At 41.1% G+C, this 18,903-nt stretch overlaps 1 protein-coding gene across 1 annotated transcript; it reads left to right on the forward strand.

The window, feature by feature from the left end:
- Positions 1-18,274, forward strand: LOC129108117 (hepatocyte growth factor). Its single transcript, XM_054619781.1, has 18 exons — positions 1-133; positions 1,543-1,702; positions 1,922-2,034; positions 2,611-2,725; positions 4,117-4,265; positions 5,651-5,771; positions 6,894-7,012; positions 9,158-9,323; positions 9,425-9,558; positions 11,408-11,501; positions 12,730-12,860; positions 13,752-13,781; positions 14,323-14,428; positions 15,198-15,272; positions 15,515-15,664; positions 15,765-15,871; positions 16,283-16,425; positions 16,930-18,274. Exons 1-18 carry the CDS (start codon positions 85-87, stop codon positions 17,107-17,109), a joined length of 2,142 nt encoding a protein of 713 aa, XP_054475756.1. The 5' UTR covers positions 1-84; the 3' UTR covers positions 17,110-18,274.
- The last annotated feature ends 629 nt before the right edge of the window (positions 18,275-18,903 follow it).

The raw sequence follows: 18,903 nt of genomic DNA on the forward strand, positions 1-18,903 counted from the left end.
GCAACATCTCCTGGTTGCAGTCAGACAGCACAGCAAGAAGCATTTTCCCATTCGTGTGTGAAACTGTCGTTCTGTGAGGCGGCGATGTGGATTTACAGGCTCGTTTTCGGACTCTTCGTCATTTCTTGTTCTGGTAAGTTTGGATAAAAAAAAAAAAACACCATTTAGCTCCATCTCGTTTTCTACTGGGCTGTATCTGCAGTCACAACTCGTTAAGACTCAAACATGACTTAAGAGAGGCTTTATAAGTACAACTTCATTATGTTTCTGTTTAATGTAACCTATTATTCCTACACTTTAAAAACACATGGCGCGGTGCTTTATTAACTGATATTTCTATTAGTTAGTTGTCTATTTCTAACAAGAAAGTGTAGTTCAAGTGGTTCGTAGTCATCATATCAACATTTCTCCAATTGGCTTTTCCTTGAGGAAATATGTGCACGATGCTCGTATCTGTGCTAAAGATCTAGCAGTGGCATTGTACTAATATACACTCATGCTGTATCCGTGCCAGCGCGCATTACACCGCATAGGGTCGCAATAAGACACGCTGATTGGTTCACGAAACGAACAAAAATAAACTCTATGATAAAGTGAATATATGCAGCCCACTTGCCTACAAAATGATCCATGTCAGAACTGAAATGAGTGCTTCAGGCGTCCTGTAGTTCCAGCACAAGTTGAGGATCGGACACACATGCTGCCTCCGGTCCTCTGCGATCCTCAGGTTGCTCACTGCATCCCCGGACACCCAGACAGTCCTACTGGATCTGAAACTCCAACTTCCAAGAATCTGCAGATTTTCAGGCACCTTTACAACAGAAACACCACCAGATTTTGTTTTCTGTGTTGGGAAGAGCTCTTGAATCGATTGAAGTGCATAAGGACAGAGGGTTGGGATGGAGAAAGGAGTTTTTTTTTGTCTAAATGTAAATTTTAACTGGCTCTCTGATATTGCAGGGATTCAGATAACCTGCTAACAACTGAGCCAACATTCATTACTGCTCCCATTCAATGTCTGTGTGTGTGTGTGTGTGTGTGTGTGTGTGTGTGTGTGTGTGTGTGTGTGTCAGCCTTAGTTTCAATGGAAGCAGTAACAAATGACATTGCATCCTATTACGTCTTGTAGATTAAAGCAGACTAATTGATACATTGTATGCTGTTCCACAGTGTTCTCAGTCTAGCTGTGCTCATTAGCAGATTATCCACACCGCCTCGCAGACCACAGAGATGGGTTTGCTGGTGTGTTTCTGTGCATGTTAATATATTCTTAATATTGTTTTTATTAATGATGGCAATAATAATAATAATAATAAGATAAGATAATCCTTTATTAGTCCCGCAGCGGGGAAATTTGCAACCTTGTTTACCTTCCAAGTAAAATGCAATTCAATGTGTCTTGTAGTCCATACGTGTTTAATAGTACAGATAAAAAGTGAATTAGCAAACCATAATTATTGTCATCAGTTAATGCCTTGTGGTGGCAGCCTAGCTGTAAATACTGCTGAATGGTCATGGACATGTCATGTAATTGTGTATCAGAGGGCAAAAGAAATGCACTCCAGGACTACGAGAAGACTGATGGCATACGGCTGGTGGTTGTGTCCCCCGATTCCTCTCCCCTGACCAAGAGCAAGAAGCTGAGCATGGCAAAGTGTGCCAAAGCCTGCAGCCGCAACAGAAGACTTCCTTTCAGCTGCAGGTATGTTTTGTCTTATTGCTTAAACCTTTATACTGCAGGGTGTTTTTTTTGTTACATGGTAAAGTTAGTCTCCCACACTGTGAATGAATGGCTGTCAATACACAGTGAGGGACATTGTCTGCCTTGTTTAGCAGGCCTCCTAGCTGCTTATCATATTCATGTATACTTCACTCTTCCCACTTTCTCTCTTCTTCCTTTCCGTTCCTCCCTATTCTCCAGAGCATTCCTCTATGATCATAACAACAGGAAATGCCAGTGGCTGTCGTTTGACAGGAACTCACCAGGAGCTCAGAGCCAACAGGACTTCAACTACCAACTGTATCAAAAGAAAGGTGTGATCTACTGTTCAACCTTTTTTCACTACATTGTCACGTTGCTACATAGTCTTACTTCCAATCAGCAGAATCGCTTTAGTTTATCCTTGTTGATTTTATATATTCAGGAGAATGTTATAACTCTATAAATACCTATTTTGAGAGTGATTCTTTGTTTTGATGTCATCCCTCGAGAGCAAGTGAAGGAAGGGCAAGAACCATTGTCGTGTTTATTGTGTGGCAGCAAATTATGGTTCATTTTCTGTCATTAAGTTTGCGTAAACGCTGGAAACCCCCATCCCACTTGACTCTGACTGACCAAAACAGTGAACATGCAAGCTGTGAAGCCTATTTTACTGGATCCAAATGTTTTGCAGAAGATTATGAAAACAGATTCATCTTTTGGCATTGTCCCGTCCTTGTTAAGCTCAGAATTATAGCTGGACATCTCCTTCCGTCTGTTTTCTTCATCATCCGTACTGGCTCTGTGTACACAACACTGCGTTCAGGTTGTTGACTCATCCCACTTACTCGCTGGCTTTTGCTGTCATCTTGTCTCTCTGCCGCTGTCTCTCCGCATCCTCTCTCTTTCAGACTATGTGAGGGAGTGCATTGTGGGTACAGGGGAGAACTACAGGGGACGGAGGTCGGTGACAGTGAGCGGGATCCTGTGCCAGGCCTGGGCCTCTCCTATTCCTCATGAACACAAGTAAGAATCAGATGTACTTTTCACCACAATGTCAAACAAAGTAGTGTTGAAGCTGCTTCTTATGGTTAGTGTCAGCCTGTTAGTGATACAGTTAGCTAGTAGCTTGGGGCTAGTCTGTGTGTGTATATGAGTATGATATATTACAGGTTGATTAGGCTCCTGGGAGCAGTCATTCATCAGAACTGACCTCATTCTTACATTTTACAGAGTCACAGATCACTTCCTGCTGTGTCCCTACTGTTTATCTAGATGTGTGTGTGTGTGTGTGTGTGCACGTGTGTGTGTGTATTTTACTGGGATAAGGATAATATCTAATATGCAGCCTTTGGTTAATTTTTTCAATACGCAGGCATACTTTCTGATGCAGGGTAGATCCCAATAGAAATAGAGTAGTCATCTTTATTAAAATGAGAATACAATGAGAAATCCAGTATAAAGAGGACAAAGTTTATCACTTGCCAATATTAATAACCATCAGAGAACCTCAGAAACGACATTTACAGTATAACCCGTCTTAGACCTTTATTTTTCTTTGAACCACATGCTAACTCCTTCCTTCTCAACTCCCCTCTACTCAGAGGTATTAAATGACTTTGAAAGGCTTTGTAGTGAGATGTCACTGCAGCAGACGAATCAAAGAGGGCAGTGTGCATTTGTACCTCCAGTGAACCTGCTTTATCATACTGCTGTTAATGTCTCTCTAGATCAGGTAATTAAACCCAGGCGCTTTGTATGTTTTATCAGTCATCTTACAGGCATGGGAAACTCTGACACCACACGCACACACACACACACACACACACACACACACAGAACAAATTGCATTTTTATCCATGAAAGGTTTCTCCAATTTTTTGATTCCCCAGAAAAGGCCCTCTCGTTTCTGTCATTACCCACTCCACTGGAAGACAAGTTCAAAACTTTATCTCTTCATCACTATGTGGAAAAACACAGCTTGACTCAAAGACTACACTATATATCATGGCAACTGGTGACTGCAGCCATGTGCTTGCCTGATGTAGAAGATATGAGTCATTTGTCAGTGTGTTTACACTACATTCAAAAACAGCCTCATGGAAAACTAACATTGCTTCTACATATTTATGTTTTCTCTCATTAATACCATCATGTCATCGACGGTTTGACCCTTTAGCGTTGCCATCAATTACTTTTACACTTGTTAATTTTCTCATGTTTACAGGCAGGTTTCAGCAAATTAAGCAACAGCTCCCTCAAAAATGAGCAGATGATTCATCATTCTGTTAGAGATATTTAATAAGAGAACAGACCCTGTGACCTTGGGTGTTTTTTCAAAAAAGATGTTGCTCTGCATGCCTGCTGTATTTTTGGCGACCAGTTTTTGTACATCTGTCTGTTTTTGCTCCTGACAGATTCATGTCTAAAAGATTCAGAAAGAGGGACCTCAGAGAAAACTACTGTCGCAACCCAGACAACTCCACCGTTGGACCGTGGTGCTTTACCACTGACCCACGGCCACACCTCAGACACCAGGAGTGTGGAATACCACAGTGTTCACAGGGTAGGCAACATACACACAGACACACACACACACACAGGCACACTAAAATATGTCTGTATGTATCTGGGCAGACATTTATCTTCGAATAATGTCCATTCCACTTTACAAATTGCTGCACCGATTCAGACGTGATAGTCTGAAATTAGCTGCTGCAACTAAGGCAATCACATAGTGCCTTGGACTAAGAAACGCTGGCTCTAACTGTGCTCCACTTTACATCTGTGTGTATATGTGTGTGGGGCACAGATTTTCTTTATTTGCCTAGGCTAGCTGCAGCTGTTTCCAGGTGTGTGGTTCAGTTTATACTGTCCATACTGTCCTCTCTCATTCCATCAAGTTCAGGTTTTGTAAAGGGTTTGACCCTTAAGAGGCTGGGGCCAGAATGTTAGAGGATATTAATCCCCTGTCGTCTCCTATGGATAAATTGTTTTCTACTTTATCCATCCCTGTGGCACATGTAGAAGGTTACCGCTGAGTTCGAGTTATGCGTCCGTATAAGAAAAACTTAATGATAGAAAAACACTTTCTCATTGGTGTTTCAGCCACAATATTACCTGAAGCAAGGGATAATAATGACCTAGCTATAGTTATCTTATCTCTGGGGATTCGTGCTGTTAGAGGGGTTGTTTCCTCTGCATGTATGACACTGGATAACCTTAATGAGGAACCAGGCTGTGGCTCGACAAGACATGATGGAAATCCTTCTTGCTCTCCAACTCACATCTGGTGTCCCACTGGTTTTATCATAAGTTGTATTACAGAGATAATGGCTTTTTATTGTGATAGAACGCCTGCGTTCATTCAGACTTAAAAATGACTGGAATAGGTTCACCAGAAATTAGCTGGTCCTAATAGGAAACATACACACAGACACGCAAACGTGGCGTGCGCAAACACACATACACATGCAGCCAGTGATTTTAAATGTGCTCTGTCATGGCAGCAGTGGACTCATACACATCTGTTTCTAATCTGCAAGCTCTCAGTTGTTTACACTAGACAGTGTGTACTAGTCACCATGCAAAACACGGTGCCTTCACTCGGTACATCAAAAAGATCATTGTCGTCATAAGTGTGAGACACAATAAATACGTCCGTACAATAAGTGATTTATCACCTACTTATGAAGGGTTTTATTTCAAAAATGTTGCACGACCATTTTAAGGCGGAAAATCATGACCTAATATGTATTACATTGGATAATCCACAATGTCCAAGTTTATTGCTTTTTCAACCCATAGATATACTCCTAAAAGTGATTTCTTTATTTTCATTCTGTCCTCTTTCTTCTTTTTTGTTAATTTTTCTAGTTTGATTCTGTGTTTCTCTAAGCTATTGCTCTGTGTTTTTTGGATGTGTGCGTCTGTGTTTGCATGTGTGTGTAGTTGAGTGTATGAACTGTAATGGGGAAGATTACAGAGGACCCATGGACCACACAGAAAGTGGAAAGGAATGCCAGCGCTGGGACCTGGATGATCCACACAAACACCTGTACCACCCCAAAAGGTTAATCACTCACTCACACACATGCTCACACGCACACACACACACACACACACACACACACACACACACACACACACACACACACACACACACACATGCATCTGCATCACTCAATATGGCATTAAATTGTGCATGCTCAATCACACTTAAGCCCACACACATGGATATATATAATTTAATAGCAAAGAGCTTGGTTAGCATACTTTATGTAATAGTATGTTCACACAATAATTCCCTATGGTTGTGGTGCAATAACTCTGGAGTGATTTGAAGTCAGCCAGTGTTCCTTTCCCTGAAGGAATGCCTTCAAAATCAAATGTGTAATTGTATGTTTTTAGCAGCACTATGCTGGGAAAACTCTTAATTCTCACCTAATTGGCTAACCTTCCTTTAAGATCTCAATAGATTATAAAGCAAACTTGTGTCCAGTCATGAGATAAGATTATAGCTTTTCTAAGGAGGCCATATATTTAAGTTTCTATTATGACTCCTTACATGATCCTTGTTTGAGTATGTGCGTATCTGCTGTGTGCGTGTGCCTCTGTGTCAAGAGAGTGCTCCAACTAGTCATATAGCAGGTGGTCTGGATTAGTAGGTAGTCATTAACACATCTTTAATCATCCCAGTGTTTGTGTAAACGAGGTCCCAGACTGCTCATAGCATTAATGCACTGGGAGGGTCCCACAGCCTGATACTGCATGCCTGGAGTCTGCAGGCTTGGAGGGATGTGGGACTTTGGGATGACTTACTGCAGAACACCTGTAGTGGTGCAGCCTATTATCGTCCTTATCCCCCTGAGCTCTGAACAGATTCACAGATGGATTCCTTGCACCATCCAAGTTATTCATGCTTCAATTACGTGCAAGAGTGAATTGGCTCTCCACTTCTACACATTCTCCTAAGTAATCAGAAGGAAAAAAAGAAATACAATTTTCTTCTCAGGCACCTCTGAGCTTTAAGAAACATGTAAATGAGTGTTTTGTAGCACTATAACTTAATGCAAGTAAGAGAGTTGTGCTAAGGGTCATGTAAAAGTGTGATAGTTGTTTTGTGCAATGCTTTTCACTCGTATCTCACTTTTGTCTGTACATTAAAGTTGTTATAATGCATGTTTTGCATTAGGTACCCTGACAAGGGCCTGGATGATAACTATTGTAGGAACCCAGACGGACGCCACAAACCCTGGTGCTTTACCACAGACCCAAACACACCCTGGGAGTACTGCAACATCAAAGTTTGTGGTAAGCATGCGTGTGTGTTTGTTTGTGTGTGGTTGCATGTCATGCATGTTCAGTGGAAGTCTATGCATGTCTGTGGGAGGGTGTGTTTATGTTCTGTACAGGCCCATGAAGTGTGACTGACGGCACCAGCATTTACAACTTCCTGTACCTTTCATTTTACCATTCCTCTCCCTCTCATTGGCTCAAACTCACACACACACACACACACACACACACACACACACACACACACACACACACACACACACACACACACACACACACACACACACACACACACTCAGTTCCCGTCTTTGGTTTGGCTCTGTTATGTCTTCTCTAATAGCAAGAATGTTTATTTTCCCCCTGCGCCACTGGACTGCTGTTTATTGTTCTATGCCAGCTCTTATGTGTGGTGGACAAACTGCACTGGGCTCAGTTACTGCTCCACATTAACCTCCTGTTACATATGCAGACACAACACCAGGGTCACACATACTACAAGCAGATCACTTTTATTACACCTCATACACTTAGCGTAAGCAGTGTGATTGATGTGTAAGAGCTAGGTGTATGTGTCACGTCTTTGTGTTGTCTATACTTAGTAGTGCACCATGCTCTTAGTTGACCTATAATCATTGACGAGTCACTGAGACAGCCACTGTGGTCCTCAAGAACATAAAACAGAGAGAGCACTAGTGTTGTTGTTGGGTTCAGCTTCTTTCTCAGGGGTCTGTGACCGGCCTGTTCGTCTGCTAGAATCATCAGCAGTCCTGGCACCATGTTTACTAGGTGGCACTCCTCCATGTGGACCCAGTGATTCACTGTTCCCCTCTTTTTTTCCCTCTCCCTCCTCGAAAAAATTGTCTCCCCCGCCTGCACTCTCTCTCTCTCTCTCTCTCTCTCTCTCTCTCTCTCTGTGATATGGGAGTTTGTTGGGAACAGACCAAGTTTTACGACCCAGTTAGTCTTAATCAAAACAAGGCAGAGAGGAGAGAGACAAAGTGTTCTTTTGTAAAGGCCTGCTCTTTTGTTTACTGTCACAACTGGTGCTATTTTTAGACGTATTGTATGGAATCAAAATGTCTGTTCTGAAGATCTGCAGCTTTGCACATTGTTGGATACAATCACGCACAATGTTCAGGCTAATGAACTGGTGGAACTTGTACATAATGAGCAGCCCTTCTATAAAAAAAAAGAAGTAGAGCAGATACGGTTCCCTGCCTTGTTTTTCCAATTCTGTCCATATCAGCCTCATTACACTGTGGGTCCTCTAAATCCTTGGAGTGAGCGGTTCTTGGGAAAGCAGGTGGCCAAGAAATTGAGGCTGTTTAGCCATTCATCATGTAAAAAGTATTGTCAAACTGAATTCTTCCTCAGTGCTAAATAATTGGCTATTCTTCTTTATTGATTGTACGATAACAATGTTTTTAACCAGATAAAGGGAAGTATCTCATGTTACTCTCATGTAAACACTCTAAGACCTAAGTGTCCAGACAGACTAAAACTTTTTTGGTTTAAATTTATATAAAACAATTTGTGTATAATTGGGAGAAATAATAATAGAAGGCAAATGGAAAATGTGTAGTGTGCCATGCGTGTAATAAAGTGTTATTATTCTATCTACAGTCCGGTTTATCAAGGTTTCAGTGCAGTGCCACAGTTCATCTAAGGTTCACCTCAAACTCTCTCTGAAGTTCACAGTCTCCCACATCTCTCTATCCACCATTTAAAACAAATTTGACTTTTATCCATGTCTTTGCCTTCAAACCGAGCTTAAATTAGCAGGCCAAAATATTTCTGTTTAATGTTTTTCTCTGTTTTGGTACAATTTAATCATTCGTGCTGAAATGGAATTACACGAATGTAGTCATGAGCTAACCATTGTTCAGTGTGTTGGTTTCTGCATTCATCAGTGTTTAAAATTCTGTGCTTCAAAGCTCAAAACCACAAGATTAAGGGTCATTACTATCATACATTCTTTTATTGTTACCCTTGAAGTTGTGTTGTGAGAAAAAGGCTGAATAACTATGTTGAGCTCTAAGTCAAACTATTTCCTATATCCAGCTATCACGTTCATTCAAGTAATTAGAGTAAATATAAAAATGCTTAATGTTACCTTGACCAAAGTCCCCCACCCATTAATATATTTTTGCTATTTCACAGAAACGTCTCCTAAAAGTAATGTGGTGGAAACAACCGAGTGTTACCAGGGCAGAGGAGAGGGATACCGGGGGACAGTAGACGTGATGCCCACTGGGCTCATCTGCCAACGCTGGGACTCTCAGTACCCCCATAACCACACATTCATACCTCAAGCCTACCCCTGCAAGTGAGTGAGACTCTCACATAGGACAGCCATCCACTCACTCACCCACCTGCACGCACTTATATCCAAGCAGATTACAGATTGACTTCCTCTGTGTTTTCCAGAGACCTGAGAGAAAACTACTGTCGGAATCCAGATGGCCAAGAATCCCCGTGGTGCTTCACTACGGACCCAAGAGTCCGCACGATGTCCTGCAACAACATCCCGCAGTGCGGCACCCAAAACAAGCCTATCAGTGGTAAGAGACTCAACAGCTTTATTTTACACTAAAAACAGCAAGGAGAAAGTTGATTTTCAATACATCCCAAGCAGAGAATTAGTCTATATTTTTTTTATATTTTATGGACCGGTTCACATGAGACCCTGTAAGCACACATATTGGCTTGTAACCCTCGTATTCTCTGTCCCAGCGGAGTACTGTAGCCATATAGGACTGTGGGAAGGACTGACCACCTAGCCTCACATAAATGAACTCTGACAGCAGTGCAGGATCGTCAGGTCTCACTGGACAGGGAATGATGGAGTGGAAGGATTAGTGCTGGATGGGAGTTTTTCTGGGGTAGCAGGAGATTTGGAAGTAAAAGATGTAGATCTAAGACTGAGTACACAAATGCAAATTTCCCTAGGGATCTTAGGGACATGTCTTTAAGAGTATGTAGCCTTGCATTGGGATTATAAACTCCCTCAGAGGTTGTATTGTGGTCTACTCTGGAGGGTTGAATATGTTCCCATAAAGAAATGAGATGCAGGGTGACTTCAAAACCTTATTCATGACCTATGTTTTGTAAGGCATCATTGTGGACTTCTTCTTTGTGTTCCCAGACCTGTTTATTCTAGATCCAATGACAACCCCGTTATCTGAGAAACTAAGGGTTGTTTTTATTCTTCTGTGTATACATTTTTTTAATAGTTGGTAATACTGTACAACAGTCAAAAATGCATGAAAACTATTGTTGTTGAATACTGCCGGTTGTGCATCTTTTTAAGATCTGCGACAGCTGTGGCCTGAGGCCATATCTCAGGAATGCCTTGAGGCAATTTTTTTCAAATTTGGCACAAACGTCCTTTTGAGGCCTTTCTCCTTTCCTAGTTTGTACATCCTTGATTCCTTTACTCATCTCCTCTCCTTGCGTATTGGTCCCTCCCGCGTAAGTTTGGGAGTCGAGGGGGCGAGGAAGAGACGTGGGGAGAGAGGAGTCGAGTTAACAGGCATTTAACAGATGAGACATCCCTGCGTTGGAGCCGTCATTTTAAAGTGACTTAAATTAAATATGAAGTGTGGCACAGCTGCATCAGTTGTCAACTGTGTTATCATACCACTGTATATTATGATCTCTATCAGATGAGCATAACGGTGTTCATGACAAGTTACATATTTACTTTTATTTCAATTCACAACATGGTTTAATGTGACCAGAATGTACAGATGTCCTCCATGTTTATTTAACACACACACATTTTTATGTTATAGCGTTTATATATTTAATTGAAGTGAAGTGCTATAAATGTTTGTAAGAGAAGTATTGTACAAATAAAGACTGACATATATTTTATATATGATTGAGTGATATATATAATGCGCTGTTTCGTGACATATAGCCCCTCTGGCATGCCTCCTTGCTCTTCGCTCCTTGAGATGCCTTCTAGGAATTGGGACGTCCTTCAAGCTGGAGCACTGAGATCGATTTCCACAAGGAGATGATGAAATCAGAAACTTGAGATACGAGAAAGGCCCATTGGCTCAAGGATGAACTGGTTATATTTTAGTGGTCAAAGGTCAAAGTCACTGTGACCTCATCTCCTTCCCATTAGCTTGATATCTCAGGGACGCTTGAGCACATTTCTTCAAATGCGGCACAAACGTCCACTCGGACTCAAAGTTGAACTGATTCGATTATGTTCAAATAACATTGGGACCTCTCAAAACATGTTTTTGAACATAACTGAAGAATGCATATGCTAAATTTGACAATTTCACTAATTGGACAAAAGGGAGAAGTGATAACATTTTGGACGGACATGTATGTAAACTGCAACTTGACTGTTTGATGGAAGCATTGTCTCATTGTCTTTCTTTTTTTCCCCAGACTGCTATGAAGGCTTTGGGGAGAATTACCAAGGAGAACAGTCAAGGACGAGATCAAACCTGCCCTGTGCTTCCTGGAGGGACCACAGCAACAGGTCAGCCCACTTGATCCCTGCTTCTTTCTAACCTAATAACTTTTCCAAACTCATCCTATGATGTACAAAACAGACCTGCACCATCACTCAGACATGTGCCTCTGCCTAAAATAGAGATCAAGATGTCACAAAGCTCTAGAGAGTCTAACACAGTGTAGCGGTTTTTTAAAAGCTCAATGGGATCAAAGGAAATCACTGATAATGAGCAGAAAATTCATGTTTCATGGGTCTCAACAGTAGAGATAACTCTTGAGGAAATTAACTCCTTGTGATACAAGCTTGTGCATAACAGCCTCAGTGTGCACGATAATGTGTCTGTATTTTTGAGAATCTTGTGTGGGAACCTGAGACGTAGTGGTTAGTGTGGGATGTGCCCTATTATTGACCTCTATAACGTCTTGTTGTTGTTAGCGGATCAAGCCAGGCCGCTTGTTCCTCAGAGGAGAAAACTGCTCCTGCGGGTGCCGTGACTAGCCTCTCCAGCATCTTCTAATGGCTAGAGAAGTGTTTCCCTGAAGATGACCTAACTCAGCAGGAATGACTCAGAGTGATAACTTGGCAGGGGGATATTCACTATACTCCTCACCTTTCACCCCAAACCCCTCCTTTGTAGGAACACTTCAAAGCCAATCAGCTCCACCGCTTGGCTCCTGCCCAGGGGTCAAAAGTCGGGGTTAGGGAGTCACACAGCGAGCTGGCTGTTATGCTAGCTGCTAGAAACACAACACACATTGGATCGCTGTGATTTGGTACCCAGTATCCCTCTACATGTCTCGTTTCTTTTACAATTCTCCACGTTATCGGTCAAAGAATTCAGTGTGGGGAAAGAGTTCTATTTGTGGTTTTACAATTCTTATGAGAATATTATATAACCCTAATAGTCATGTGGTATATGTCTGTACGAGCATGTATTAGATATGTGAGTGTAGGTGGGTGCATGCTGTCTCAGTGAGTAATTCCTTTGCAAATTACCTCCTTATCTTGTCTAGAGGGACAGAGTTTATACAGCTGTGTAGTTTGACTGTTCAGATCCTATCTGGCAAAATTTGTTCAGCTTTACTAATGGTTGTAAATCACCAGCAAATCCTTTTTACTTTCATCAACAGCTGGATTATCTGCTTAAAGGGGGGATAAAAACTTCCTTTTGTTTTGAAAATGGTCATTTGGGCATACTGAATGTTGATGCAAGATAAGTTATTGGATCTTTTGTGTTTGTGTGTTTGCCCAGTGGTGAGAGGGGCATGCTGATGGCCGGCCTGGATGGAAGCTACTGCAGAAACCCTGATAAAGACAAACATGGTCCCTGGTGTTACACCAACAACTCTGCCATTCCCTGGGACTACTGTAATGTAAAACCATGTGAGTGCAATCAGGAAGTGTGTACAATCAAGCCACACACAATCACACATAGTGACACACAAGTCAGGGAAAACCATCTGTGAGAAAATGTTCATTCTTCTTGGTCAAAGAAGGAGCTGGTGTAGATTTGTTTGCACTCTGGCTGGTTGACTTACACACACATACTTTTTATTTGCAGTGTGTAGATCTGTCTACACTCGCAGGTTAGTGTTGGTCAGAGGAAATTCACAACTCATCATAAAAACGGGGATGGGCTACTTTTAACTATTCCCACATGGACTAAGAGCCAGGGCCATCATGTTTGTGTGTGTGTGTGTGTGTGTGTGTGTGTGTGTGTGTGTGCGTGTGCGTGCGTGCGTGCGTGTGTGTGTGCAAAATCCTGCTGTGTTTAAGAGATTTTAATATGTTTCATCTACTATGAGACACTTTGTCTAAGTTCAGTAATGTTGCAAAGGTAAATCAGTGCAGTGTCATGTAAACAGCATGAACTATCAAGAATAATGTAATGTTGACAGCTAATTAGCGGAACCTTGATGTATACTTTGACCAATTACACAACATAAGCTGGTTATGAGAGCATGCTTATTAAGTTTCAGACTAAACAGAAGTGAATGGAAACCAATTGGTTGCCTGAAAACTATGTTGAAAAATCCCGAAACTGTTTATATGCTTTTGAAAATGGTTAGCATATACTTTAAATAGCCACAGCTTGCAACCACATACTGTGGTATGGTCTTTTAAGGATTGTTATATTTAATTAAATCCTCCGAGAAATGACTGTGACATGACAGACAAACACGAGGGCCCTTGTGGACAGCGTGAAATTTACACCCCTTTCTTGCATCAGTTAATCCTCCCTGATCCCTTGTTTGTGTCCTCTACTTTCTACAGGTGATGCTTCTCAGAACACCATTCCACTGGGTGAGTGTCTCCGTCTGCTCGTCTGTCTTTCTGTCTGTGCTTGCCATTGGCTCAGCTGCTGATCTGTATTTGATAGCCTCTAAGGCAAGTAGTGGTGTTTTCAGAACCCTGTGGAGTCCTTTTTATGTCCAGCTATTACAGTACATAATTATGTTGTCATGGTGGCATCTGTTTCTGTGTATTTGTGTATACAGGAGTCTGTGCATGTATGTGTTGTATTTGCACATAATAACTCAAAACAGAGGATGAACCCCTCAATCACTTGACATATAGAGCTCAAATGACACCCATACTATATGAACACATTCAATAATTACCTTAATTAATGGCCTCATCACAATGACTGTTTGTGTTTTATATATTATGATTATTACAGCGGATCATTAAGCCGCTGAAGTGCCTCTTGTATTGCGACTGTGTAAACAGTATGTCACCATTAACTACAGTATGTCTGTGCCTGTGAATGCATATTTATGTCTTAAATGAAATGCATGACGTGAGAAATATCAAAAAATGTGTGTGTGTGTCTATGCTTTTCCAGGTGAGCTGTCCTCTGTGGGGTGTTTTGTCCATAAAAGAACCAGGATTGTTGGAGGAGGTCCGGTGGGCATATCAGACGGCAGCTGGATGGTCAGCATACAGAAAGGGTACGCCGGTGCATTTAATATTCTACACATTTTCCTCTACCACTGAAGAAGAAAAGAAGACCATCCTGCCCAGACCACTTTTGAGTTCATAACAAAATTCGCTGGAATTGTTTTAAACTTTAAACTTAAACTTTATTTTGATCATCACATACAGAGTAATTATACATGAAATTTGACCTCTGCATTTAACCCATCCTGAAGCATTTAAGAGCAGTTTTTATGTTTGTTTTCAGTGGAGGGTTCAAACGCTGTTTCAGAGGCCTTTCTTTTACTTCGCTTGACACACATGCATGCAGTTATTTGTATTGTTTTAGATGCAGTCATACATGAATAATTCAACAGTAGGTCCATAGATAGGTAGAACCAACCTAATTAGAAAAAGCCAGTTACGCTTTGTAAAGGGCAGTTTCAATTTTATATACAAATTAATGAAACTTTTACTTCTTCTCTAAACAACCAAACCCTTCAAGTCAGAATTCTAAAATACCCTGTCTAGACTGCAAATGCTACACATTACTATTGTTCATCCATGGACTACTACCTTTGTAAAGTTTAAGACATTAAGACCATTTTGTCATGTGGTTCTATGCACTTACATTATTGTTAGTTTTTTATTGCACTATTGTATGTCCCTCACCTCAAATTGTACATACTTAGGTAACTACTTTTGTGATTTCCCAGTATAGATTTTAACAATGACAGTATTTGTTCATATATGGTATTTCACAGCTTTCCTTGATGTGTCCATTGTGTTTTGTGGTCTTTCCAGGTCACAGCACTGGTGTGGGGGTTCACTAATACGAGAGGAGTGGGTACTCACTGACAGAGAATGCTTCTCCTCATGGTAACTTAAATGTTTTCTGTCTGTTAATGTCATTTCTTTCCTTGCTTCAACCTTGAACTCTCTGAGCGTTTTTTTTTTTACCCTTTCTGTATTAAATGTAAGATGTATTTGTGTGGTTAATATGTATTCTCTTATTCAAGCATACATATATCCCTGACTCTCTAGTTGCTGCTGTCTTTCCTGACCAGTCTTAGAGAGTTATATATATTGGATATTTTGTTAAGTAGTAACTCTGTCTTCAGTGTTCCAGACCTCAGTGAGTATCAGGTGTGGCTGGGAGTCTCAGATATTGGTGAAAATGCCCCTGACTGGTCCAGGAGACAGGAAGTGAACATAGCTCATGTGATATGTGGTCCTGAGGGCTCCAGTTTAGCCCTCATAAGGCTGTCTAAGTAAGTACCTGAGACAATAATCTCAAAGATATATTGATGTACTTTAAATGTGTGTGTGATGCTAAGCTTTGCACTTCCTGTGTTCTTTAAATACGTCCAGGCCTGCCCTCCCTGCAGACAATGTCCATACACTTCAGCTACCCGTGGCAGGCTGCTCCATCCCTGAAGGAACAATATGTAAAATGTATGGATGGGGGGAGACAAAAGGTACCGATATTTTATATTCTACATATACCAAGGCTGTTGTATCTGCCCCCCCGGGTCTGCAATACATTGCATTCATATTGCATTTCTCCTGCAACTGTCCTGGATTATTCTGAAGCTGCAAAAGTATATTGTAACACAGCCATCTCTCAAATAATTGATATACCGATGGGATACCGATTGATATTTTTAATAAAGGTAAAATGTTACATGATATCTGTATAAACCATTCAGACTTCCCTCCCTGCTTTGGAAAATAGAAATATGCTAAATATGATAGGCACTAAATTATATTTATTTTCTATTTAAAGATCATGCCAAAACCTCTGGAGTTCTACAATACAATGGTGGCATTTGTGTTGCACGTGATAAATCAGATCAAAGGCAATAAAGAGCAACCTTTAACTCTTTCAGGCACTGGCCATGATGACGTACTGAAGGCGGTCGACCTGCCTATTGTCAGTAATGTGAGGTGCAGCGAGATGCACAGAGGGAACCTCCACATCACCAACACCAAGATATGTGCAGGAGGCAGGAGAAATGAGGGAGTGTGTGAGGTAAACTGTTACTTATTCATATTATTTTCCCAGTGAGGTGTTTTACCATTTAATCTGAAGGAAAACTACACACTAGAATGCAAATTGTGCATCCAGTCCTTGTTGGTAGACAAGAACAGGCCTTTAGACATTTGGAAAAAGCAAATGTACCCAGTGTGAAAGTATGGGCTTATTAGTGGCTTGGCTCAACGCAGACCTTTCAAAGCCTGATCCACATCTCAAACAAATGTTCTTTGAATCCATAGGCTTAGTATTGAGTCAGTTGTAAATAGGGCAGCTGGAGACTGTTTCAGTAAATTTCATCAGCGATCAAAGCCCTGGCTTTGTGGTTTCTAGCTGTCGGAGGAGAACTGTCCATGTTCACAAATACCAGTGGTGCTGTCCGTCACTAAGAGCTTAAAAAGGCATTTTGTTTCCATTTAACACTGTCAGAAATTCAAAGAGTGATGATAGCCATAGCTCAACCAGCGTTGTTAAAAAATATGCCATCTATTTCTTTTGCAGAGGGATTACGGCGGTCCTCTTGTCTGTCAGGATGGTGAGATAAGGGTTATTGTGGGCGTGAGCGTTCATGGCAGAGGCTGTGCTCGGGCCAACCAGCCTGGCATCTTCATCAATGTGCCCTTCTACGCACAGTGGATCTACAAGGTCTTCAAATATTACCCTAACCCTGAGATCGTCTAGAGACTCAACAGAGAATGAAACAGAACCAGGGGACTTGATCAAACCTAGAGCCTGTACTTTTGTAAATCAAGCTGTGGACTCAGGACACCTGGTTTTCATGCTGTCCATACCTGCATAGCCCACAAACCAATAAAATCTGATCTGAGCACTCTTAATAGATGAATGCATGGAGAAACAATGTGATTTAAACACATCATAAAAACATACCTTGAGTTGGGAGCAGACCAGGCAAACATTTGGTTTCATCAATTTTTCATGTTTTCTCTTTTGGTAGCAAATCCACCAGTGGTATGTGTGCATGTGAATACTCTTGATTCCTGGTTTTACTTGAATGTTTTAACACCAAAGTGCAGTGGTTCAGCCGATCCTTTTGTAGAGTACATCAATGGGCCACTTAGAAAACTATCCAGTGGTAGGGCAATGTGAAGGGCGCTCTTGTCAAGCTTCATGCATCTCCAGGGGGCTTAGATAGAGTGGTCCTTACTGTACATAGTATTTTAATGAGTGTATTTGTGACACTCTGGAGGTAATTTGGGTCTTATAGATCTATAACAAGAGAAATTAATGTTGTGTTAGGCAGATAAATTATATGCTGTACGGAAACACCAAAATGAACTCCACTTTCAGTATTTTAATGTCATCACAAAGCCACTGACTGTATATGAATGTGCTCTTTGCATTCTGTGTAGATGAAAGGAATTTATGGCTGTTCAGCTTTATAGGAATTGATTAAAAAAAAGAAAATGTAACGTGTGTGCACACAGTTTCTTTCTATACAAAACAAATATTTCCCTAAACCTATGTGTTAATTCATTGTGTGTGTCAGCATGTGTGTAGTTTTCTTGAAGCAGTGTCAGTATGCAAAAAGAAAACTGCATAAGATGTGTTTGTTTGTGTGTGTGGGGGGGTGGGGGGGTAAAGCCTCAGCTGAATGAATCATCTCCCCCCACACTCAACTGCATAATGTTTGCAAAAGAATGAGGAAACATTTCTGTTTGTATGTGTGCACTGAAAGATGCGGCAAGCTGCTATATTCTACAGGTTGTACAGTACTGTCTACTGTTCTCTGTATAATGTACATTCAGTATAAATTTCATGTCATTTTACCCAATATGCTAAATGTTAAACCTAATTTTAGCAATTATTTGAAATGTTTTATGATGTCTGTCACTATATTAAATGTTTTTTTAATCAATTCGTTTTTTATTTCATGTTTTAAATGTTGCATTCTTTTAATGCCCTGTTTGAATGTTCTTAATGCGCAATGTGTATCTTCTCGGCCAGTTCTCCTGCTTGCTCTATAATTAAATCAAACATGTTGAGCTTCCCTACCAGAAGATGGCACCACAGTAGCACAGAGACTATTGGGATGTCTTGGAAATTTTACTAATCTCTCTCTGTCTCTCTCTCTCTGACCCTCTCTCTCTTTTCCTCTTTCTCTCTCACACACATCTACACACATATATTCCCACATCTTTAGTTACACGCAAAGACGCACACACACCACCCATTTCAGCCTTGTAGCTGTCCTTGATCAAGTACTATAACAGAATGGCAGTACTCTGCTGTCACCCTATTCAGAGTTTAATAGACGGAGTGAAAGATAGATATGAGAGGCATAAGAGAGAGATAGAGAGTGTGTGTGTTTGTGAGAGGGATCTGTGAGGTGGCGTAAGTAAAGGTGAAACAAAGCAGGGACTCAGAGCTGGGGATTAATTGTGAATACATTGATGCTGTTTGAAGGAATTTCTGGAGCAAGCAGAAAATACACGGGGATTGACATTTTCTGTTGCT

The sequence above is a fragment of the Anoplopoma fimbria genome, chromosome 19 (genome assembly GCF_027596085.1).
Source record: "Anoplopoma fimbria isolate UVic2021 breed Golden Eagle Sablefish chromosome 19, Afim_UVic_2022, whole genome shotgun sequence".
In the NCBI taxonomy this organism is placed as follows: domain Eukaryota; kingdom Metazoa; phylum Chordata; class Actinopteri; order Perciformes; family Anoplopomatidae; genus Anoplopoma; species Anoplopoma fimbria.